This window comes from Salmo salar, chromosome ssa17 (assembly GCF_905237065.1).
Source record: "Salmo salar chromosome ssa17, Ssal_v3.1, whole genome shotgun sequence".
Taxonomy (NCBI): Eukaryota; Metazoa; Chordata; class Actinopteri; order Salmoniformes; family Salmonidae; genus Salmo; species Salmo salar.
This window is the reverse complement of record NC_059458.1, coordinates 45,799,568-45,824,534: the sequence shown is the minus strand read 5'-3', so window position 1 is coordinate 45,824,534 and position 24,967 is coordinate 45,799,568. Positions and strand designations below refer to the sequence as shown.

At 54.7% G+C, this 24,967-nt stretch overlaps 1 protein-coding gene across 1 annotated transcript in view; it reads right to left on the bottom strand.

Moving 5' to 3' along the window:
* LOC106575832 (serine/threonine-protein kinase 24) overlaps positions 1–24,967 on the bottom strand; it is a gene marked incomplete at its 5' end in the record, with an annotated part of 194,213 nt that overhangs the window by 127,789 nt on the left and 41,457 nt on the right. Inside the window, one exon of the mRNA XM_045699652.1 lies at positions 9,036–9,144. Coding sequence (XP_045555608.1) covers positions 9,036–9,144 — 109 coding nt within the window. The remainder of the gene's footprint in view (positions 1–9,035; positions 9,145–24,967) is intronic.

Sequence of the window (24,967 nt, the reverse complement as noted above, 5' to 3'; positions counted from 1 at the left end):
TAGTTAGGTTAGCCCCTACTAGCATCCCTGTTAGTTTGGTTAGCCCCTACTAGTATCCATGCTAGTTAGGTTAGCCCCTACTAGTATCCATGCTAGTTAGGTTAGCCCCTACTAGTATCGCTGTTAGCTAGGTTAGCCCCTACTAGTATCACTGTTAGCTAGGTTAGCCCCAGTTAGGTTAGCCCCTACTAGTATCCCTGTTAGCCAGGTTAGCCCCTACTAGTATCTCTGTTAGCTAGGTTAGCCCCTACTAGTATCCCTGCTAGTTAGGTTAGCCCCTACTAGTATCCCTGTTAGCTAGGTTAGCCCCTACTAGCATCCCTGTTAACTAGGTTAGCCCTACTAGTATCCCTGTTAGCTAGGTTAGCCCCTACTAGTATCCCTGTTAGCTAGGTTAGCCCCTACTAGTATCCATGCTAGTTAGGTTAGCCCCTACTAGCATCCCTGTTAGCTAGGTTAGCCCCAGTTAGGTTAGCCCCTACTAGTATCCCTGTTAGCTAGGCTAGCCCCTACTAGTATCCATGTGAGCTAGGTTAGCCCCTACTAGTATCCCTGTTAGCTAGGTTAGCACCTACTAGTATCCCTGTTAGTTAGGTTAGCCCCTACTAGTATCCATCCAAGTTAGGTTAACCCCTGCTAGTAACCCTGTTAGTTAGGTTAGCCCCTACTAGTATCTCTGTTAGCTAGGTTAGCCCCTACTAGTATCCCTGTTATTGAGGTTAGCCCATACTAGTATCCCTGTTAGTGAGGTTAGCCCCTACTAGTATCCCTGTTAGCTAGGTTAGCCCCTACTAGTATCCCTGTTAGCTAGGTTAGCCCCTACTAGTATCTCTGTTAGCTAGGTTAGCCCCTACTAGTATCCCTGTTAGCTAGGTTAGCCCCTACTAGTATCCCTGTTAGCTAGGTTAGCCCCTACTAGTATCCCTGTTAGCTAGGTTAGCCCCTACTAGTATCCCTGTTAGTTAGCTTAGCCCCTACTAGAATCCCTGTTAGCTAGGTTAGCCCCTACTAGTATCCCTGTTAGCTAGGTTAGCCCCTACTAGTATTCCTGTTAGCTAGGCTAGCCCCTACTAGTATCCATCCTAGTTAGGTTAACCCCTACAAGTAACTCTGTTAGCTAGGATAGCCCCTACTAGTATCCCTGTTAGCTAGGTTAGCCCCTACTAGTATCTCTGTTAGCTAGGTTAGCCCCTACTAGTATCCCTGTTAGCTAGGTTAGCCCCTACTAGTATCCCTGTTCGTTAGGTTAGCCCCTACTAGTATCCCTGTTAGCCCCTACTAGTATTACTGTTAGCTAGGTTAGCACCTACTAGTATTCCTGTTAGCTAGGTTAGCACCTACTAGTATCCCTGTTAGTTAGGTTAGCCCCTACTAGTATCCCTGTTAGCTAGGTTATCCCCTACTAGTATCCCTGTTAGTTAGGTTAGCCCGTACTAGTATCCCTGTTAGCTAGGTTAGCCCTTACTAGTATCCCTGTTAGCTAGGTTAGCCCCTACTAGTATCCCTGTTAGCTAGGTTAGCCCCTACTAGTTACCCTGTTAGCTAAGTTAGCCCCTACTAGTATCCCTGTTAGCCCCTACTAGTATTCATGTTAGCTAGGTTAGCCCCTACTAGTATCCATCCTAGTTAGGTTAACCCCTACTAGTAATTCTGTTAGCTAGGATAGCCCCTACTAGTATCCCTGTTAGCTAGGTTAGCCCATACTAGTATCTCTGTTAGCTAGGTTAGCCCCTACTAGTATCCCTGTTAGCCCCTACTAGTATCCCTGTTAGCTAGGTTAGCCCCTACTAGTATCCCTGTTAGCTAGGTTAGCCCCTACTAGTATCCCTGTTAGCCCCTACTAGTATTCATGTTAGCTAGGTTAGCCCCTACTAGTATCCATCCTAGTTAGGTTAACCCCTACTAGTAATTCTGTTAGCTAGGTTAGCCCCTACTAGTATCCCTGTTAGCTAGGTTAGCCCCTACTAGTATCTCTGTTAGCTAGGTTAGCCCCTACTAGTATCCCTGTTATTGAGGTTAGCCCATACTAGTATCCCTGTTAGTGAGGTTAGCCCCTACTAGTATCCCTGTTAGCTAGGTTAGATCATACTAGTATCCCTGTTAGCTAGGTTAGCCCCTACTAGTATCCCTGTTAGCTAGGTTAGCCCCTACTAGTATCCCTGTTAGCTAGGTTAGCCCCTACTAGTATCCATGCTAGTTAGGTTAGCCCCTACTAGCATCCCTGTTAATTAGGTTAGCCCCTACTAGTATCAATGTTAGCTAGGTTAGCCCCTACTAGTATCACTGTTAGCTAGGTTAGCCCCAGTTAGGTTAGCCCCTACTAGTATCCCTGTTAGCTAGGTTAGCCCCTACTAGTATCCATGCTAGTTAGGTTAGCCCCTAATAGTATCCCTGTTAGCTAGGTTAGCCCCTACTAGTATCCCTGTTAGCTAGGTTAGCCCCTACTAGTATCACTGTTAGCTAGGTTAGCCCCTACTAGTATCTCTGTTAGCTAGGTTAGCCCCTACTAGTATAACTGTTAGCTAGGTTAGCCCCTACTAGTATCTCTGTTAGCTAGGTTAGCCCCTACTAGTATCCATGCTAGTTAGGTTAGCCCCTACTAGTATCCCTGTTAGCTAGGTTAGCCCCTACTAGTATCCCTGTTAGCTAGGTTAGCCCCTACTAGTATCCCTGTTAGTTAGGTTAGCCCCTACTAGTATCTCTGTTAGCTAGGTTAGCCCCTACTAGTATCCATGCTAGTTAGGTTAGCCCCTACTAGCATCCCTGTTAGTTTGGTTAGCCCCTACTAGTATCCATGCTAGTTAGGTTAGCCCCTACTAGTATCCATGCTAGTTAGGTTAGCCCCTACTAGTATCGCTGTTAGCTAGGTTAGCCCCTACTAGTATCACTGTTAGCTAGGTTAGCCCCAGTTAGGTTAGCCCCTACTAGTATCCCTGTTAGCCAGGTTAGCCCCTACTAGTATCTCTGTTAGCTAGGTTAGCCCCTACTAGTATCCCTGCTAGTTAGGTTAGCCCCTACTAGTATCCCTGTTAGCTAGGTTAGCCCCTACTAGCATCCCTATTAACTAGGTTAGCCCTACTAGTATCCCTGTTAGCTAGGTTAGCCCCTACTAGTGTCCCTGTTAGCTAGGTTAGCCCCTACTAGTATCCATGCTAGTTAGGTTAGCCCCTACTAGCATCCCTGTTAGCTAGGTTAGCCCCAGTTAGGTTAGCCCCTACTAGTATCCCTGTTAGCTAGGCTAGCCCCTACTAGTATCCATGTGAGCTAGGTTAGCCCCTACTAGTATCCCTGTTAGCTAGGTTAGCACCTACTAGTATCCCTGTTAGTTAGGTTAGCCCCTACTAGTATCCATCCAAGTTAGGTTAACCCCTGCTAGTAACCCTGTTAGTTAGGTTAGCCCCTACTAGTATCTCTGTTAGCTAGGTTAGCCCCTACTAGTATCCCTGTTATTGAGGTTAGCCCATACTAGTATCCCTGTTAGTGAGGTTAGCCCCTACTAGTATCCCTGTTAGCTAGGTTAGCCCCTACTAGTATCCCTGTTAGCTAGGTTAGCCCCTACTAGTATCTCTGTTAGCTAGGTTAGCCCCTACTAGTATCCCTGTTAGCTAGGTTAGCCCCTACTAGTATCCCTGTTAGCTAGGTTAGCCCCTACTAGTATCCCTGTTAGCTAGGTTAGCCCCTACTAGTATCCCTGTTAGTTAGGTTAGCCCCTACTAGAATCCCTGTTAGCTAGGTTAGCCCCTACTAGTATCCCTGTTAGCTAGGTTAGCCCCTACTAGTATTCCTGTTAGCTAGGCTAGCCCCTACTAGTATCCATCCTAGTTAGGTTAACCCCTACTAGTAACTCTTTTAGCTAGGATAGCCCCTACTAGTATCCCTGTTAGCTAGGTTAGCCCCTACTAGTATCTCTGTTAGCTAGGTTAGCCCCTACTAGTATCCCTGTTAGCTAGGTTAGCCCCTACTAGTATCCCTGTTCGTTAGGTTAGCCCCTACTAGTATCCCTGTTAGCCCCTACTAGTATTACTGTTAGCTAGGTTAGCACCTACTAGTATTCCTGTTAGCTAGGTTAGCACCTACTAGTATCCCTGTTAGTTAGGTTAGCCCCTACTAGTATCCCTGTTAGCTAGGTTATCCCCTACTAGTATCGCTGTTAGTTAGGTTAGCCCGTACTAGTATCCCTGTTAGCTAGGTTAGCCCTTACTAGTATCCCTGTTAGCTAGGTTAGCCCCTACTAGTATCCCTGTTAGCTAGGTTAGCCCCTACTAGTTACCCTGTTAGCTAAGTTAGCCCCTACTAGTATCCCTGTTAGCCCCTACTAGTATTCATGTTAGCTAGGTTAGCCCCTACTAGTATCCATCCTAGTTAGGTTAACCCCTACTAGTAATTATGTTAGCTAGGATAGCCCCTACTAGTATCCCTGTTAGCTAGGTTAGCCCATACTAGTATCTCTGTTAGCTAGGTTAGCCCCTACTAGTATCCCTGTTAGCCCCTACTAGTATCCCTGTTAGCTAGGTTAGCCCCTACTAGTATCCCTGTTAGCTAGGTTAGCCCCTACTAGTATCCCTGTGCACTAGTATTCATGTTAGCTAGGTTAGCCCCTACTAGTATCCTCCTGTAGGTTAACCCCTACTAGTAATTCTGTTAGCTAGGATAGCCCCTACTAGTATCCCTGTTAGCTAGGTTAGCCCCTACTAGTATCTCTGTTAGCTAGGTTAGCCCCTACTAGTATCCCTGTTATTGAGGTTAGCCCATACTAGTATCCCTGTTAGTGAGGTTAGCCACTACTACTATCCCTGTTAGCTAGGTTAGATCATACTAGTATCCCTGTTAGCTAGGTTAGCCCCTACTAGTATCCCTGTTAGCTAGGTTAGCCCCTACTAGTATCCCTGTTAGCTAGGTTAGCCCCTACTAGTATCCATGCTAGTTAGGTTAGCCCCTACTAGCATCCCTGTTAATTAGGTTAGCCCCTACTAGTATCCCTGTTAGCTAGGTTAGCCCCTACTAGTATCACTGTTAGCTAGGTTAGCCCCAGTTAGGTTAGCCCCTACTAGTATCCCTGTTAGCTAGGTTAGCCCCTACTAGTATCCATGCTAGTTAGGTTAGCCCATACTAGCATCCCTGTTAGTTAGGTTAGCCCCTACTAGTATCACTGTTAGCTAGGTTAGCCCCTACTAGTATCCCTGTTAGCTAGGTTAGCCCCTACTAGTATCCATGCTAGTTAGGTTAGCCCCTAATAGTATCCCTGTTAGCTAGGTTAGCCCCTACTAGTATCCCTGTTAGCTAGGTTAGCCCCTACTAGTATCACTGTTAGCTAGGTTAGCCCCTACTAGTATCTCTGTTAGCTAGGTTAGCCCCTACTAGTATCACTGTTAGCTAGGTTAGCCCCTACTAGTATCTCTGTTAGCTAGGTTAGCCCCTACTAGTATCCCTGTTAGCTAGGTTAGCCTCTACTAGTATCCCTGTTAGCTAGGTTAGCCCCTACTAGTATCTCTGTTAGCTAGGTTAGCCCCTACTAGTATCCCTGTTAGCTAGGTTAGCCCCTACTAGTATCCCTGTTAGCTAGGTTAGCCCCTACTAGTATCTCTGGTAGCTAGGTTAGCACCTACTAGTGTCCCTGTTAGCTAGGTTAGCCCCTACTAGTATCCCTGTTAGCTAGGTTAGCCCCTACTAGTACCCCTGCTAGTTAGGTTAGCCCCTACTAGTATCCATGCTAGTTAGGTTAGCCCCTACTAGTATCACTGTTAGCTAGGTTAGCCCCAGCTAGGCTAGCCCCTACTAGTATCCATGCTAGTTAGGTTAGCCCCTACTAGCAACCCTGTTAGCTAGGTTAGCCCCTACTAGTATCCCTGTTAGCTGGGTTAGCCCCTACTTTTATCCATGCTAGTTAGGTTAGCCCCTACTAGCATCCCTGTTAGTTTGGTTAGCCCCTACTAGTATCCATGCTAGTTAGGTTAGCCCCTACTAGTATCCATGCTAGTTAGGTTAGCCCCTACTAGTATCCCCTGCTAGTTAGGTTAGTTAGGTTAGCCCCTACTAGTATCCATGTTAGTGAGGTTAGCCCCTACTAGTATCCCTGTTAGCTAGGTTAGCCCCTACTAGTATCCCTGTTAGCCCCTACTAGTGTCCCTGTTAGTTAGGTTAGCCCCTACTAGTATCCATCCTAGTTAGGTTAACCCCTGCTAGTAACCCTGTTAGCTAGGTTAGCCCCTACTAGTATCCCTGTTAGCTAGGTTAGCCCCTACTAGTACCACTGTTAGCTAGGTTAGCCCCAGTTAGGTTAGCACCTACTAGTATCCCTGTTAGCTAGGTTAGCCCCTACTAGTATCCATGCTATTTAGGTTGCCCTTACTAGTATCCATGCTAGTTAGGTTAGCCCCTACTAGTATCCCTGTTAGCTAGGTTAGCCCCTACTAGTATCACTGTTAGCTATGTTAGCCCCAGTAAGGTTAGCCAATACTACTATCCCTGTTAGCTTGGTTAGCCCCTACTAGTATCCCTGTTAGCTAGGTTAGCCCCTACTAGTATCCCTGTTAGCTTGGTTAGCCACTCCTAGTATCCCTGTTAGTTAGGTTAGCCCCTACTAGTATCCCTGTTAGCTAGGTTAGCCCCTACTAGTATCACTGTTAGCTAGGTTAGCCCCTACTAGTATCACTGTTAGCTAGGTTAGCCCCTACTAGTATCCCTGTTAGCTAGGTTAGCCCCTACTAGTATCCCTGTTAGTTAGGTTAGCCCCAACAAGTATCCCTGTTAGTTAGGTTACCCCCTACTAGTATTACTGTTAGCTAGGTTAGCCCCTACTAGTATTCATGTTAGCTAGGTTAGCCCCTACTAGTATCCCTGTTAGCTAGGTTAGCCCCTACTAGTATCCCTGTTAGCTAGGTTAGCCCCTACTAGTATCCCTGTTAGCCCCTACTAGTATCCCTGTTAGCTAGGTTAGCCCCTACTAGTATCCCTGTTAGCTAGGTTAGTCCCTACTAGTATCCCTGTTAGCCCCTACTAGTATCCCTGTTAGTTAGGTTACCCCCTACTAGTATTACTGTTAGCTAGGTTAGCCCCTACTAGTATTCCTGTTAGCTAGGTTATCCCCTACTAGTATCCCTGTAAGTTAGGTTAGCCCCTACTAGTATCCATCCTAGTTAGGTTAACCCCTACTAGTATCCCTGTTAGCTAGGATAGCCCCTACTAGTATCCCTGTTAGTTAGGTTAGCCCATACTAGTATCGCTGTTAGCTAGGTTAGCCCCTACTAGTATCCCAGTTAGCTAGGTTAGTCCCTACTAGTATCCCTGTTAGCCCCTACTAGTATTCCTGTTAGCTAGGTTAGCCCCTACTAGTATCCGTCCTAGTTAGGTTAACCCCTACTAGTAACTCTGTTAGCTAGGATAGCCCCTACTAGTATCCCTGTTAGCTAGGTTAGCCCCTACTAGTATCCCTGTTAGCTAGGTTAGCCCCTACTAGTATCCCTGTTAGCTAGGTTAGCCCCTACTAGTATCCCTGTTAGTTAGGTTAGCCCCTACTAGTATCCCTGTTAGCCCCTACTAGTATTACTGTTAGCTAGGTTAGCACCTACTAGTATTCCTGTTAGCTAGCTTAGCACCTACTAGTATCCCTGTTAGTTAGGTTAGCCCCTACTAGTATCCATCCTAGTTAGGTTAACCCCTGCTAGTAACCCTGTTAGTTAGGTTAGCCCCTACTAGTATCTCTGTTAGCTAGGTTAGCCCCTACTAGTATCCCTGTTATTGAGGTTAGCCCATACTAGTATCCCTGTTAGTGAGGTTAGCCCCTACTAGTATCCCTGTTAGCTAGGTTAGCCCCTACTAGTATCCCTGTTAGCTAGGTTAGCCCCTACTAGTATCCATGCTAGTTAAGTTAGCCCCTACTAGTATCACTGTTAGCTAGGTTAGCCCCAGTTAGGTTAGCCCATACTAGTATCCCTGTTAGCTTGGTTAGCCCCTACTAGTATCCCTGTTAGCTAGGTTAGCCCCTACTAGAATCCCTGTTAGCTAGGTTAGCCCCTACTAGTATCCCTTATAGCTAGGTTAGCCCCTACTAGTAGCCCTGTTAGCTAGGTTAGCCCCTACTAGTATCCCAGTTAGCTTGGTTAATGCCTACTAGTACCCCTGTTAGCTAGGTTAGCCCCTACTAGTATCCCTGTTAGCCCCTACTAGTATCCCTGTTAGTTAGGTTAGCCCCTACTAGTATTACTGTTAGCTAGGTTAGCCCCTACTAGTATTACTGTTAGCTAGGTTAGCCCCTACTAGTATCCCTGTTAGTTAGGTTAGCCCCTACTAGTATCCATCCTAGTTAGGTTAACCCCTACTAGTAACTCTGTTAGATAGGTTAGCCCCTACTAGTATCCATGCTAGTTAGGTTAGCCCCTACTAGTATCACTGTTAGCTAGGATAGCCCCTACTAGTATCCCTGTTAGCTAGGTTAGCCCCTACTAGTATCCCTGTTAGTTAGGTTAGCCCCTACTAGTATCCCTGTTAGCTAGGTTAGCCCCTACTAGTACCCCTGTTAGATAGGTTAGCCCCTACTAGTACCCCTGTTAGCTAGGTTAGCTCCTACTAGTATCCCTGTTAGCCCCTACTAGTGTCCCTGTTAGTTAGGTTAGCCCCTACTAGTGTCCCTGTTAGCTAGGTTAGCACCTACTAGTATCCATGCTAGTTAGGTTAGCCCCTACTAGTATCCATGCTAGTTAGGTTAGCCCCTACTAGTATCCCTGTTAGCTAGGTTAGCCCCTACTAGTATCCATGCTAGTTAGGTTAGCCCCTACTAGTATCCCTGTTAGTTAGGTTAGCCCCTACTAGTATCCATGCTAGTTAGGTTAGCCCCTACTAGTATCCATGCTAGTTAGGTTAGACCCTAATAGTATCCCTGTTAGCTAGGTTAGCCCCTACTAGTACCCCTGTTAGCTAGGTTAGCCCCTACTAGTATCCCTGTTAGCCGCTACTAGTATCCCTGTTAGCTAGGTTAGCCCCTACTAGTATCCCTGTTAGCTAGGTTAGCCCCTACTAGAATCCATGCTATTTAGTACCTTTGATATCTCTGTGTATCTTCTTCTCTGAGTGGAGGTATTCCAGACCCTTCAGAATCTCTCTGAGGATGGTAGCGATCTGAGTCTCATCCAGCAACCCCGGCTCCAACTGGAAAAACACAAAACCGCCTCCGTTAGCTAGCGCAACTCACACAACCGCCCCCCGTTAGCCAGCGCAACTCACACAACCGCCCCCCGTTAGCTAGCGCAACTCACACAACCATCCCCGTTAGCTAGCGCAACTCACACAACCGCCCCGTTCGCTAGCGCAACTCAGACAACCGTCCCCCGTTAGCTAGCGCAACTCACACAACCGCCCCCGTTCGCTAGCGCAACTCACACAACCTCCCCCGTTAGCTAGCGCAACTCACACAACCGCCCCCGTTCAGCTAGGCGCAACTCACACAACCGCCCCCGTTAGCTAGCGCAACTCACACAACCGCCCCCTTTAGCTAGCGCAACTCACATAACCGCCCCCGTTAGCTAGCGCAACTCAGACAACCGCCCCCGTTAGCTAGCGCAACTCACACAACCTCCCCGTTAGCTAGCGCAACTCACACAACCGCCCCCTTCAGCTAGCGCAACTCACACAACCGCCCCCGTTAGCTAGAGCAACTCACACAACCGCCCCCGTTAGCTAGCGCAACTCACACAACCGCCCCCGTTAGCTAGCGCAACTCAGACAACCGTCCCCCGTTAGCTAGCGCAACTCACACAACCGCCCCGTTAGCTAGCGCAACTCACACAACCGCCCCGTTAGCTAGCGCAACTCACACAACCGCCCCGTTAGCTAGAGCAACTCACACAACCGCCCCGTTAGCTAGCGCAACTCACACAACCGCCCCCGTTAGCTAGCGCAACTCACACAACCATCCCCGTTAGCTAGAGCAACTCACACAACCGCCCCGTTAGCTAGCGCAACTCACACAACCGCCCCCGTTAGCTAGCGCAGCTCACACAACCGCCCCGTTAGCTAGCGCAACTCACACAACAGCCCCCCGTTAGCTAGCGCAACTCACACAACCGCCCCGTTAGCTAGCGCAACTCACACAACCGCCCGCGTTAGCTAGGACAACTCACACAACCACCCCCGTTAGCTAGCGCAACTCACACAACCGCCCCGTTAGCTAGCGCAACTCACACAACTGCCCTCGTTAGCTAGCGCAACTCACACAACCGCCCCCGTTAGCTAGCGCAACTCACACAACCGCCCCCGTTAGCTAGCGCAACTCACACAACCATCCCCGTTAGCTAGCACAACTCACACAACTGCCCTCGTTAGCTAGCGCAACTCACACAACCGCCCCCGTTAGCTAGCGCAACTCACACAACCGCCCCCCATTAGCTAGCGCAACTCACACAACCGCCCCGTTAGCTAGCACAACCGCCCCGTTAGCTAGCGCAACTCACACAACCGCCCCGTTAGCTAGCGCAACTCACACAACCGCCCCCGTTAGCTAGCGCAACTCACACAACCGCCCCCGTTAGCTAGCGCAACTCACACAACCGCCCCCCGTTAGCTAGCGCAACTCACACAACCGCCCCCCGTTAGCTAGCGCAACTCACACAACCGCCCCCGTTAGCTAGCGCAACTCACACAACCCCCCCCGTTAGCTAGCGCAACTCACACAACCGCCCCCCGTTAGCTAGAGCAAATCACACAACCGCCCACGTCAGCTAACGCAACTCACACAACCGCCCCCGTTAGCTAGCGCAACTCACACAACCGCCCCGTTAGCTAGCGCAACTCACACAACCGCCCGCGTTAGCTAGGACAACTCACACAACCACCCCCCGTTAGCTAGCGCAACTCACACAACCGCCCCGTTAGCTAGCGCAAGTCACACAACCGCCCTCGTTAGCTAGCGCAACTCACACAACCGCCCCCGTTAGCTAGCGCAACTCACACAACCGCCCCCCGTTAGCTAGCGCAACTCACACAACCGCCCCGTTAGCTAGCGCAACTCACACAACCATCCCCGTTAGCTAGCGCAACTCACACAACCGCCCTCGTTAGCTAGCGCAACTCACACAACTGCCCCCCGTTAGCTAGCGCAACTCACACAACCGCCCCCGTTAGCTAGCGCAACTCACACAACCGCCCCGTTAGCTAGCACAACCGCCCCCCGTTAGCTAGCGCAACTCACTCAACCGCCCCCGTTAGCTAGCGCAACTCACACAACCGCCCCCGTTAGCTAGCGCAACTCACACAACCGCCCCCGTTAGCTAGCGCAACTCACACAACCGCCCCGTTAGCTAGCGCAACTCACACAACCGCCCGCGTTAGCTAGGACAACTCACACAACCACTCCCCGTTAGCTAGCGCAACTCACACAACCGCCCCGTTAGCTAGCGCAAGTCACAAAACTGCCCTCGTTAGCTAGCGCAACTCACACAACCGCCCCCGTTAGCTAGCGCAACTCACACAACCGCCCCCATTAGCTAGCGCAACTCACACAACCGCCCCCGTTAGCTAGCGCAACTCACACAACCATTCCCGTTAGCTAGCACAACCGCCCCGTTAGCTAGCGCAACTCACACAACCGCCCCGTTAGCTAGCGCAACTCACACAACCGCCCCGTTAGCTAGGCGCAACTCACACAACCGCCCCGTTAGCTAGCGCAACTCACACAACCGCCCCGTTAGCTAGCGCAACTCACACAACAGCCCCCAGTTAGCTAGCGCAACTCACACAACCGCCCGCGTTAGCTAGGACAACTCACACAACCACCCCCGTTAGCTAGCGCAACTCACACAACCGCCCCCGTTAGCTAGCGCAACTCACACAACCGCCCCCGTTAGCTAGCGCAACTCACACAACCGCCCCGTTAGCTAGCGCAACTCACACAACCACCCCCGTTAGCTAGCGCAACTCACACAACCGCCCCCGTTAGCTAGCGCAAGTCACACAACTGCCCCGTTAGCTAGCGCAACTCACACAACCGCCCCCGTTAGCTAGCGCAACTCACACAACCGCCCCCGTTAGCTAGCGCAACTCACACAACCGCCCCGTTAGCTAGCGCAACTCACACAACCATCCCCGTTAGCTAGCGCAACTCACACAACCGCCCTCGTTAGCTAGCGCAACTCACACAACCGCCCCCCGTTAGCTAGCGCAACTCACACAACCGCCCCCGTTAGCTAGCGCAACTCACACAACCATCCCCGTTAGCTAGCACAACTCACACAACTGCCCTCGTTAGCTAGCGCAACTCACACAACCGCCCCCGTTAGCTAGCGCAACTCACACAACCGCCCCCGTTAGCTAGCGCAACTCACACAACCGCCCGTTAGCTAGCACAACCGCCCCCGTTAGCTAGCGCAACTCACACAAACGCCCCCGTTAGCTAGCGCAACTCACACAACCGCCCCCGTTAGCTAGCGCAACTCACACAACCGCCCCGTTAGCTAGCGCAACTCACACAACCGCCCCCGTTAGCTAGCGCAACTCACACAACCGCCCGCGTTAGCTAGGACAACTCACACAACCACTCCCGTTAGCTAGCGCAACTCACACAACCGCCCCGTTAGCTAGCGCAAGTCACAAAACTGCCCTCGTTAGCTAGCGCAACTCACACAACCGCCCCGTTAGCTAGCGCAACTCACACAACCGCCCCCGTTAGCTAGCGCAACTCACACAACCGCCCCCGTTAGCTAGCGCAACTCACACAACCATCCCCGTTAGCTAGCACAACCGCCCCGTTAGCTAGCGCAACTCACACAACCGCCCCGTTAGCTAGCGCAACTCACACAACCGCCCCGTTAGCTAGCGCAACTCACACAACCGCCCCGTTAGCTAGCGCAACTCACACAACCGCCCCCGTTAGCTAGCGCAACTCACACAACCGCCCCCAGTTAGCTAGCGCAACTCACACAACCGCCCGCGTTAGCTAGGGCAACTCACACAACCACCCCCCGTTAGCTAGCGCAACTCACACAACCGCCCCGTTAGCTAGCGCAACTCACACAACCGCCCCCGTTAGCTAGCGCAACTCACACAACCGCCCCGTTAGCTAGCGCAACTCACACAACCACCCCCGTTAGCTAGCGCAACTCACACAACCGCCCCGTTAGCTAGCGCAAGTCACACAACTGCCCTCGTTAGCTAGCGCAACTCACACAACCGCCCCCGTTAGCTAGCGCAACTCACACAACCGCCCCCCGTTAGCTAGCGCAACTCACACAACCGCCCCCGTTAGCTAGCGCAACTCACACAACCATCCCCGTTAGCTAGCGCAACTCACACAACCGCCCTCGTTAGCTAGCGCAACTCACACAACCGCCCCCGTTAGCTAGCGCAACTCACACAACCGCCCCCGTTAGCTAGCGCAACTCACACAACCGCCCCGTTAGCTAGCGCAACCACAACCGCCCCGTTAGCTAGCGCAACTCACACAACCATCCCCGTTAGCTAGCGCAACTCACACAACCGCCCCCGTTAGCAAGCGCAACTCACACAACCGCCCCCGTTAGCTAGCGCAACTCACACAACCGCCCCCGTTAGCTAGCGCAACTCACACAACCGCCCCCGTTAGCTAGCGCAACTCACACAACCGCCCCGTTAGCTAGGCACAACCGCCCCGTTAGCTAGCGCAACTCACACAACCACCCCCGTTAGCTAGCGCAACTCACACAACCGCCCCGTTAGCAAGCGCAACTCACACAACCGCCCCCGTTAGCTAGCGCAAGTCACACAACTGCCCTCGTTAGCTAGCGCAACTCACACAACCGCCCCCGTTAGCTAGCGCAACTCACACAACCGCCCCCGTTAGCTTGCGCAACTCACACAACCGCCCCGTTAGCTAGCGCAACTCACACAACCATCCCCGTTAGCTAGCGCAACTCACACAACCGCCCTCGTTAGCTAGCGCAACTCACACAACCGCCCCCGTTAGCTAGCGCAACTCACACAACCGCCCCCGTTAGCTAGCGCAACTCACACAACCGCCCCGTTAGCTAGGCACAACCGCCCCCGTTAGCTAGCGCAACTCACACAACCATCCCCGTTAGCTAGCGCAACTCACACAACCGCCCCCGTTAGCTAGCGCAACTCACACAACAGCCCCCGTTAGCTAGCGCAACTCACACAACCGCCCCCGTTAGCTAGCGCAACTCACACAACCGCCCGCGTTAGCTAGGACAACTCACACAACCACCCCCGTTAGCTAGCGCAACTCACACAACCACCCCCGTTAGCTAGCGCAACTCACACAACCGCCCACGTTAGCTAGCGCAACTCACACAACTGCCCTCGTTAGCTAGCGCAACTCACACAACCGCCCCCGTTAGCTAGCGCAACTCACACAACCGCCCCCATTAGCTTGCGCAACTCACACAACCGCCCCCGTTAGCTAGCGCAACTCACACAACCATCCCCCGTTAGCTAGCGCAACTCACACAACCACCCCGTTAGCTAGCGCAACTCACACAACCGCCCCCGTTAGCTAGCGCAACTCACACAACCGCCCCGTTAGCTAGCGCAAGTCACACAACCGCCCTCGTTAGCTAGCGCAACTCACACAACCGCCCCCGTTAGCTAGCGCAACTCACACAACCGCCCCCGTTAGCTAGCGCAACTCACACAACCGCCCCGTTAGCTAGCGCAACTCACACAACCAGCCCCGTTAGCTAGCGCAACTCACACAACCGCCCCCGTTAGCTAGCGCAACTCACACAACCGCCCCCGTTAGCTAGCGCAACTCACACAACCGCCCCGTTAGCTAGCACAACCGCCCCCGTTAGCTAGCGCAACTCACACAACCGCCCCCGTTAGCTAGCGCAACTCACACAACCGCCCCCGTTAGCTAGCGCAACTCACACAACCGCCCTCGTTAGCTAGCGCAACTCACACAACCGCCCCCCGTTAGCTAGCGCAACTCACACAACCGCCCCCGTTAGCTAGCGCAACTCACACAACCGCCCCCGTTAGCTAGCGCAACTCACACAACCATCCCCGTTAGCTAGCGCAACTCACACAACCGCCCTCGTTAGCTAGCGCAACTCACACAACCGCCCCCGTTAGCTAGCGCAACTCACACAACTGCCCCCAGTAGCTAGCGCAACTCACACAACCGCCCCGTTAGCTGCACAACCGCCCCGTTAGCTAGCGCAGCTCACACAACCGCCCCGTTAGCTAGCGCAACTCACACAACCGCCCCCGTTAGCTAGCGCAACTCACACAACCGCCCCGTTAGCTAGAGCAACTCACACAACCGCCCCCGTTAGCTAGCGCAACTCACACAACCGCCCCCGTTAGCTAGCGCAACTCACACAACCGCCCCCGTTAGCTAGCGCAACTCACACAACCGCCCCCGTTAGCTAGCGCAACTCACACAACCGCCCCCCGTTAGCTAGGACAACTCACACAACCGCCCCGTTAGCTAGCGCAACTCACACAACCATCCCCGTTAGCTAGCGCAACTCACACAACCGCCCACCGTTAGCTAGCGCAACTCACACAACCGCCCCCGTTAGCTAGCGCAACTCACACAACCGCCCCCGTTAGCTAGCGCAACTCACACAACCATCCCCGTTAGCTAGCGCAACTCACACAACCGCCCGTTAGCTAGCGCAACTCAGACAACCATCCCCGTTAGCTAGCGCAACTCACACAACCGCCCCGTTAGCTAGCGCAACTCACACAACCGCCCCCGTTAGCTAGCGCAACTCACACAACCGCCCCCGTTAGCTAGCGCAACTGACACAACCATCCCCGTTAGCTAGCGCAACTCACACATCCGCCCCGTTATGCTAGCGCAACTCACACAACCATCCCCGTTAGCTAGCGCAACTCACACAACCGCCCTCGTTAGCAAGCGCAACTCACACAACCGCCCCCGTTAGCTAGCGCAACTCACACAACCGCCCCCCGTTAGCTAGCGCAACTCACACAACCATCCCCGTTAGCTAGCGCAACTCACACAACCGCCCCGTTAGCTAGCGCAACTCAGACAACCGTCCCCCGTTAGCTAGCGCAACTCACACAACCGCCCCCGTTAGCTAGCGCAACTCACACAACCGCCCCGTTAGCTAGAGCAACTCACACAACCGCCCCCGTCAGCTAGCGCAACTCACACAACCGCCCCCGTTAGCTAGCGCAACTCACACAACCGCCCCCCGTTAGCTAGCGCAACTCACACAACCGTCCCCGTTAGCTAGCGCAACTCACACAACCGCCCCCGTTAGCTAGCGCAACTCACACAACCGCCCCCGTTAGCTAGCGCAACTCACACAACCGCCCCCGTTAGCTAGCGCAACTCACACAACCGCCCCGTTAGCTAGCGCAACTCACACAACCGCCCCCGTCAGCTAGCGCAACTCACACAACCGCCCCGTTAGCTAGCGCAACTCACACAACCGCCCCCGTTAGCTAGCGCAACTCACACAACAGCCCCCCGTTAGCTAGCGACAACTCACACAACCACCCCCGTTAGCTAGCGCAACTCACACAACCGCCCCCGTTAGCTAGCGCAACTCACAGAACCATCCCCGTTAGCTAGCGCAACTCACACAACCGCCCCCGTTAGCTAGCGCAACTCACACAACCGCCCCCGTTAGCTAGCGCAACTCACACAACCGCCCCCGTTAGCTAGCGCAACTCACACAACCATCCCCGTTAGCTAGCGCAACTCACACAACCGCCCCGTTAGCTAGCGCAACTCAGACAACCATCCCCCGTTAGCTAGCGCAACTCACACAACCGCCCCGTTAGCTAGCGCAACTCACACAACCGCCCCGTCAGCTAGCGCAACTCACACAACCGCCCCGTTAGCTAGCGCAACTCACACAACCGCCCCCGTTAGCTAGCGCAACTCACACAACAGCCCCCCGTTAGCTAGGACAACTCACACAACCACCCCCGTTAGCTAGCGCAACTCACACAACCGCCCCCGTTAGCTAGCGCAACTCACACAACCATCCCCGTTAGCTAGCGCAACTCACACAACCGCCACCGTTAGCTAGCGCAACTCACACAACCGCCCCCGTTAGCTAGCGCAACTCACACAACCGCCCCCGTTAGCTAGCGCAACTCACACAACCATCCCCGTTAGCTAGCGCAACTCACACAACCGCCCCGTTAGCTAGCGCATCTCAGACAACCAGCCCCCGTTAGCTAGCGCAACTCACACAACCGCCCCGTTAGCTAGCGCAACTCACACAACCGCCCCCGTTAGCTAGCGCAACTCACACAACCAGCCCCGTTAGCTAGCGCAACTCACACAACCGCCCCGTTAGCTAGCGCAACTCAGACAACCATCCCCGTTAGCTAGCGCAACTCACACAACCGCCCCGTTAGCTAGCGCAACTCACACAACCGCCCCCGTTAGCTAGCGCAACTCAAACAACCGCCCCGTTAGCTAGCGCAACTCACACAACAGCCCCCCCGTTAGCTAGCGCAACTCACACAACCGCCCGCGTTAGCTAGGGCAACTCACACAACCACCCCCCGTTAGCTAGGACAACTCACACAACCGCCCCCGTTAGCTAGCGCAACTCACACAACCGCCCCGTTAGCTAGCGCAACTCACACAACAGCCCCCAGTTAGCTAGCGCAACTCACACAACCGCCCGCGTTAGCTAGGACAACTCACACAACCACCCCGTTAGCTAGCGCAACTCACACAACCGCCCCCGTTAGCTAGCGCAACTCACACAACCGCCCCCGTTAGCTAGCGCAACTCACACAACCGCCCCGTTAGCTAGCGCAACTCACACAACCGCCCCCGTTAGCTAGCGCAACTCACACAACCGCCCCGTTAGCTAGCGCAAGTCACACAACTGCCCCCGTTAGCTAGCGCAACTCACACAACCGCCCCCGTTAGCTAGCGCAACTCACACAACCGCCCCCGTTAGCTAGCGCAACTCACACAACCGCCCCGTTAGCTAGCGCAACTCACACAACCAGCCCCGTTAGCTAGCGCAACTCACACAACCGCCCTCGTTAGCTAGCGCAACTCACACAACCGCCCCCCGTTAGCTAGCGCAACTCACACAACCGCCCCCGTTAGCTAGCGCAACTCACACAACCGCCCCGTTAGCTAGCGCAACTCACACAACCGCCCCCGTTAGCTAGCGCAACTCACACAACCGCCCTCGTTAGCTAGCGCAACTCACACAACCGCCCTCGTTAGCTAGCGCAACTCACACAACCGCCCCCGGTAGCTAGCGCAACTCACACAACCGCCCCGTTAGCTAGCACAACCGCCCCCGTTAGCTAGCGCAGCTCACACAACCGCCCCGTTAGCTAGCGCAACTCACACAACCGCCCCGTTAGCTAGAGCAACTCACACAACCGCCCCGTCAGCTAGAGCAACTCACACAACCGCCCCCGTTAGCTAGCGCAACTCACACAACCGCCCCCGTTAGCTAGCGCAACTCACACAACCGCCCACCGTTAGCTAGCGCAACTCACACAACCGCCCCCGTTAGCTAGCGCAACTCACACAACCGCCCCCGTTAGCTAGCGCAACTCACACAACCGTCCCCGTTAGCTAGCGCAACTCACACAACCGCCCCGTTAGCTAGCGCAACTCAGACAACCACCCCCGTTAGCTAGCGCAACTCACACAACCGCCCCGTTAGCTAGCGCAACTCACACAACCGCCCCCGTTAGCTAGCGCAACTCACACAACCGCACCCGTTAGCTAGCGCAACTCACACAACCGCCCCCGTTAGCTAGCGCAACTCACACAACCGCCCCCGTTAGCTAGCGCAACTCACACAACCGCCCCCGTTAGCTAGCGCAACTCACACAACCGCCCCGTTAGCTAGCGCAACTCACACAACCGCCCCGTTAGCTAGAGCAACTCACACAACCGCCCCCGTTAGCTAGCGCAACTCACACAACCGCCCCCGTTAGCTAGCGCAACTCACACAACCGCCCCGTTAGCTAGCGCAACTCACACAACCGCCCCCCGTTAGCTAGCGCAACTCACAGAACAGCCCCCGTTAGCTAGCGCAACTCACACAACAGCCCCCCGTTAGCTAGGGCAACTCACACAACCGCCCCCGTTAGCTAGCGCAACTCACACAACCGCCCCGTTAGCTAGCGCAACACACACAACCATCCCCGTTAGCTAGCGCAACTCACACAACCGCCCACTGTTAGCTAGCGCAACTCACACAACCGCCCCCCGTTAGCTAGCGCAACTCACACAACCGCCCCCGTTAGCTAGCGCAACTCACACAACCATCCCCGTTAGCTAGCGCAACTCACACAACCGCCCCCGTTAGCTAGCGCAACTCAGACAACCAGCCCCCGTTAGCTAGCGCAACTCACACAACCGCCCCCGTTAGCTAGCGCAACTCACACAACCGCCCCGTTAGCTAGCGCAACTCACACAACCACCCCCGTTAGCTAGCGCAACTAACACAACCGCCCCGTTAGCTAGCGCAACTCAGACAACCATCCCCCGTTAGCTAGCGCAACTCACACAACCGCCCCCGTTAGCTAGCGCAACTCACACAACCGCCCCGTTAGCTAGCGCAACTCAAACAACCGCCCCCCGTTAGCTAGCGCAACTCACACAACAGCCCCCCCGTTAGCTAGCGCAACTCACACAACCGCCCGGCGTTAGCTAGGACAACTCACACAACCACCCCCCGTTAGCTAGGACAACTCACACAACCGCCCCCGTTAGCTAGCGCAACTCACACAACCGCCGCCCGTTAGCTAGCGCAACTCACACAACCGCCCCCGTTAGCTAGCGCAACTCACACAACCGCCCCCGTTAGCTAGCGCAACTCACACAACAGCCCCCAGTTAGCTAGCGCAACTCACACAACCGCCCCCGTTAGCTAGGACAACTCACACAACCACCCCCCGTTAGCTAGCGCAACTCACACAACCGCCCCGTTAGCTAGCGCAACTCACACAACCGCCCCGTTAGCTAGCGCAACTCACACAACCGCCCCCGTTAGCTAGCGCAACTCACACAACCGCCCCCGTTAGCTAGCGCAACTCACACAACCGCCCCGTTAGCTAGCGCAAGTCACACAACTGCCCTCGTTAGCTAGCGCAACTCACACAACCGCCCCCGTTAGCTAGCGCAACTCACACAACCGCCCCCGTTAGCTTGCGCAACTCACACAACCGCCCCCGTTAGCTAGCGCAACTCACACAACCGCCCCCGTTAGCTAGCGCAACTCACACAACCGCCCTCGTTAGCTAGCGCAACTCACACAACCGCCCCCGTTAGCTAGCGCAACTCACACAACCGCCCCCGTTAGCTAGCGCAACTCACACAACCGCCCCCGTTAGCTAGCGCAACTCACACAACCATCCCCGTTAGCTAGCGCAACTCACACAACTGCCCTCGTTAGCTAGCGCAACTCACACAACCGCCCTCGTTAGCTAGCGCAACTCACACAACCGCCCCCGTTAGCTAGAGCAACTCACACAACCGCCCCGTTAGCTAGCGCAACTCACACAACCGCCCCCGTTAGCTAGCGCAACTCACACAACCGCCCCGTTAGCTAGCGCAACTCACACAACCGCCCCCCGTTAGCTAGCGCAACTCACACAACCGCCCCGTTAGCTAGCGCAACTCACACAACCGCCCCCGTTAGCTAGGGCAACTCACACAACCGCCCCCGTTAGCTAGCGCAACTCACACAACCGCCCCGTTAGCTAGCGCAACACACACAACCATCCCCGTTAGCTAGCGCAACTCACACAACCGCCCACTGTTAGCTAGCGCAACTCACACAACCGCCCCCCGTTAGCTAGCGCAACTCACACAACCGCCCCCGTTAGCTAGCGCAACTCACACAACCGCCCCCGTTAGCTAGCGCAACTCACACAACCGCCCCGTTAGCTAGCGCATCTCACACAACCGCCCCCGTTAGCTAGCGCAACTCACACAACCGCCCCGTTAGCTAGCGCAACTCACACAACCGCCCCCGTTAGCTAGCGCAACTCACACAACCGTCCCCGTTAGCTAGCGCAACTAACACAACCGCCCCGTTAGCTAGCGCAACTCACACAACCACCCCCGTTAGCTAGCGCAACTCACACAACCGCCCCGTTAGCTAGCGCAACTCACACAACCGCCCCCGTTAGCTAGCGCAACTCAAACAACCGCCCCGTTAGCTAGCGCAACTCACACAACAGCCCCCCGTTAGCTAGCGCAACTCACACAACCGCCCGCGTTAGCTAGCGCAACTCACACAACCGCCCCCGTTAGCTAGCGCAACTCACACAACCGCTCCCGTTAGCTAGCGCAACTCACACAACCGCCCCCGTTAGCTAGCGCAACTCACACAACCGCCCCCGTTAGCTAGCGCAACTCACACAACCGCCCCCGTTAGCTAGCGCAACTCACACAACCGCCCCCGTTAGCTAGCGCAACTCACACAACCGCCCCCGTTAGCTAGCGCAACTCACACAACCGCCCCCGTTAGCTAGCGCAACTCACACAACCACCCCCGTTAGCTAGCGCAACTCACACAACCGCCCCGTTAGCTAGCGCAAGTCACACAACTGCCCTCGTTAGCTAGCGCAACTCACACAACCGCCCCCGTTAGCTAGCGCAACTCACACAACCGCCCCCGTTAGCTTGCGCAACTCACACAACCGCCCCGTTAGCTAGCGCAACTCAGACAACCGCCCCCGTTAGCTAGCGCAACTCACACAACCGCCCCGTTAGCTAGCGCAACTCACACAACCATCCCCGTTAGCTAGCGCAACTCACACAACCGCCCTCGTTAGCTAGCGCAACTCACACAACCGCCCCTCGTTAGCTAGCGCAACTCACACAACTGCCCCCCGTTAGCTAGCGCAACTCACACAACCGCCCCTTAGCTAGCACAACCGCCCCCGTTAGCTAGCGCAACTCACACAACCGCCCCGTTAGCTAGCGCAACTCACACAACCGCCCCCGTTAGCTAGCGCAACTCACACAACCGCCCCGTTAGCTAGCGCAACTCACACAACCGCCCCGTTAGCTAGCGCAACTCACACAACCGCCCCTGTTAGCTAGCGCAACTCACACAACCGCCCCCGTTAGCTAGCGCAACTCACACAACCGCCCCCGTTAGCTAGCGCAACTCACACAACCGCCCCCGTTAGCTAGGACAACTCACACAACCGCCCCCGTTAGCTAGCGCAACTCACACAACCATCCCCGTTAGCTAGAGCAACTCACACAACCGCCACCGTTAGCTAGCGCAACTCACACAACCACCCCCGTTAGCTAGCGCAACTCACACAACCGCCCACCGTTAGCTAGCGCAACTCACACAACCGCCCCCGTTAGCTAGCGCAACTCACACAACCGCCCCCGTTAGCTAGCGCAACTCACACAACCGCCCCCGTTAGCTAGCGCAACTCACACAACCGCCCCGTTAGCTAGCGCAACTCACACAACCAGCCCCCGTTAGCTAGCGCAACTCACACAACCGCCCCCGTTAGCTAGCGCAACTCACACAACCGCCCCCGTTAGCTAGCGCAACTCACACAACCGCCCCGTTAGCTAGCGCAACTGACACAACCATCCCCGTTAGCTAGCGCAACTCACACATCCGCCCCGTTTGCTAGCGCAACTCACACAACCATCCCCGTTAGCTAGCGCAACTCACACAACCGCCCTCGTTAGCAAGCGCAACTCACACAACCGCCCCCGTTAGCTAGCGTAACTCACACAACCGCCCCCGTTAGCTAGCGCAACTCACACAACCAGCCCCGTTAGCTAGCGCAACTCACACAACCGCCCCGTTAGCTAGCGCAACTCACACAACCACCCCCGTTAGCTAGCGCAACTCACACAACCGCCCCGTTAGCTAGCGCAACTCACACAACCGCCCCCGTTAGCTAGCGCAACTCACACAACCATACCCGTTAGCTAGCCCAACTAACACAACCGCCCCGTTAGCTAGCGCAACTCAGACAACCATCCCCCGTTAGCTAGCGCAACTCACACAACCGCCCCCGTTAGCTAGCGCAACTCACACAACCGCCCCCGTTAGCTAGCGCAACTCAAACAACCGCCCCCGTTAGCTAGCGCAACTCACACAACAGCCCCCCGTTAGCTAGCGCAACTAACACAACCGCCCCGTTAGCTAGGACAACTCACACAACCACCCCCCGTTAGCTAGGACAACTCACACAACCGCCCCCGTTAGCTAGCGCAACTCACACAACCGCCCCCGTTAGCTAGCGCAACTCACACAACTGCCCTCGTTAGCTAGCGCAACTCACACAACCGCCCTCGTTAGCTAGCGCAACTCACACAACCGCCCTCGTTAGCTAGCGCAACTCACACAACCGCCGCCCGTTAGCTAGCGCAACTCACACAACCATCCCCGTTAGCTAGCCCAACTCACACAACCGCCCCGTTAGCTAGCGCAACTCACACAACAGCCCCCAGTTAGCTAGCGCAACTCACACAACCGCCCGCGTTAGCTAGGACAACTCACACAACCACCCCCGTTAGCTAGCGCAACTCACACAACCGCCCCCGTTAGCTAGCGCAACTCACACAACCGCCCCCGTTAGCTAGCGCAACTCACACAACCGCCCCGTTAGCTAGCGCAACTCACACAACCACCCCCCGTTAGCTAGCGCAACTCACACAACCGCCCCCGTTAGCTAGCGCAAGTCACACAACCGCCCTCGTTAGCTAGCGCAACTCACACAACCGCCCCCGTTAGCTAGCGCAACTCACACAACCGCCCCCGTTAGCTAGCGCAACTCACACAACCGCCCCCGTTAGCTAGCGCAACTCACACAACCATCCCCGTTAGCTAGCGCAACTCACACAACTGCCCTCGTTAGCTAGCGCAACTCACACAACCGCACCCGTTAGCTAGCGCAACTCACACAACCGCCCCCCGTTAGCTAGCGCAACTCACACAACCGCCCCCGTTAGCTAGCACAACCGCCCCGTTAGCTAGCGCAACTCACACAACCATCCCCGTTTGCTAGCGCAACTCACACAACCGCCCCGTTAGCAAGCGCAACTCACACAACCGCCCCCGTTAGCTAGCACAACTCACACAACCGCCCCCGTTAGCTAGCGCAACTCACACAACCGCCCCGTTAGCTAGCGCAACTCACACAACCGCCCCCGTTAGCTAGAGCAACTCACACAACCGCCCCCGTTAGCTAGCGCAACTCACACAACCGCCCCCGTTAGCTAGCGAAACTCACACAACAGCCCCCCGTTAGCTAGCGCAACTCACACAACCGCCCACGTTAGCTAGCGCAACTCACACAACCGCCCGCGTTAGCTAGGACAACTCACACAACCACCCCCGTTAGCTAGCGCAACTCACACAACCGCCCCCGTTAGCTAGCGCAACTCACACAACCGCCCCGTTAGCTAGCGCAAGTCACACAACCGCCCTCGTTAGCTAGCGCAACTCACACAACCGCCCCGTTAGCTAGCGCAACTCACACAACCGCCCCCGTTAGCTTGCGCAACTCACACAACCGCCCCGTTAGCTAGCGCAACTCACACAACCGTCCCCGTTAGCTAGCGCAACTCACACAACCGCCCCCGTTAGCTAGCGCAACTCACACAACCGCCCCCGTTAGCTAGCGCAACTCACACAACCGCCCCGTTAGCTAGCACAACCGCCCCGTTAGCTAGCGCAACTCACACAACCGCCCCGTTAGCTAGCGCAACTCACACAACCGCCCCCGTTAGCTAGCGCAACTCACACAACCGCCCTCGTTAGCTAGCGCAACTCACACAACCGCCCCCGTTAGCTAGCGCAACTCACACAACCGCCCCCCGTTAGCTAGCGCAACTCACACAACCGCCCCGTTAGCTAGCGCAACTCACACAACCACCCCGTTAGCTAGCGCAACTCACACAACCGCCCTCGTTAGCTAGCGCAACTCACACAACCGCCCCTCGTTAGCTAGCGCAACTCACACAACAGCCCCCCGTTAGCTAGCGCAACTCACACAACCGCCCGCGTTAGCTAGG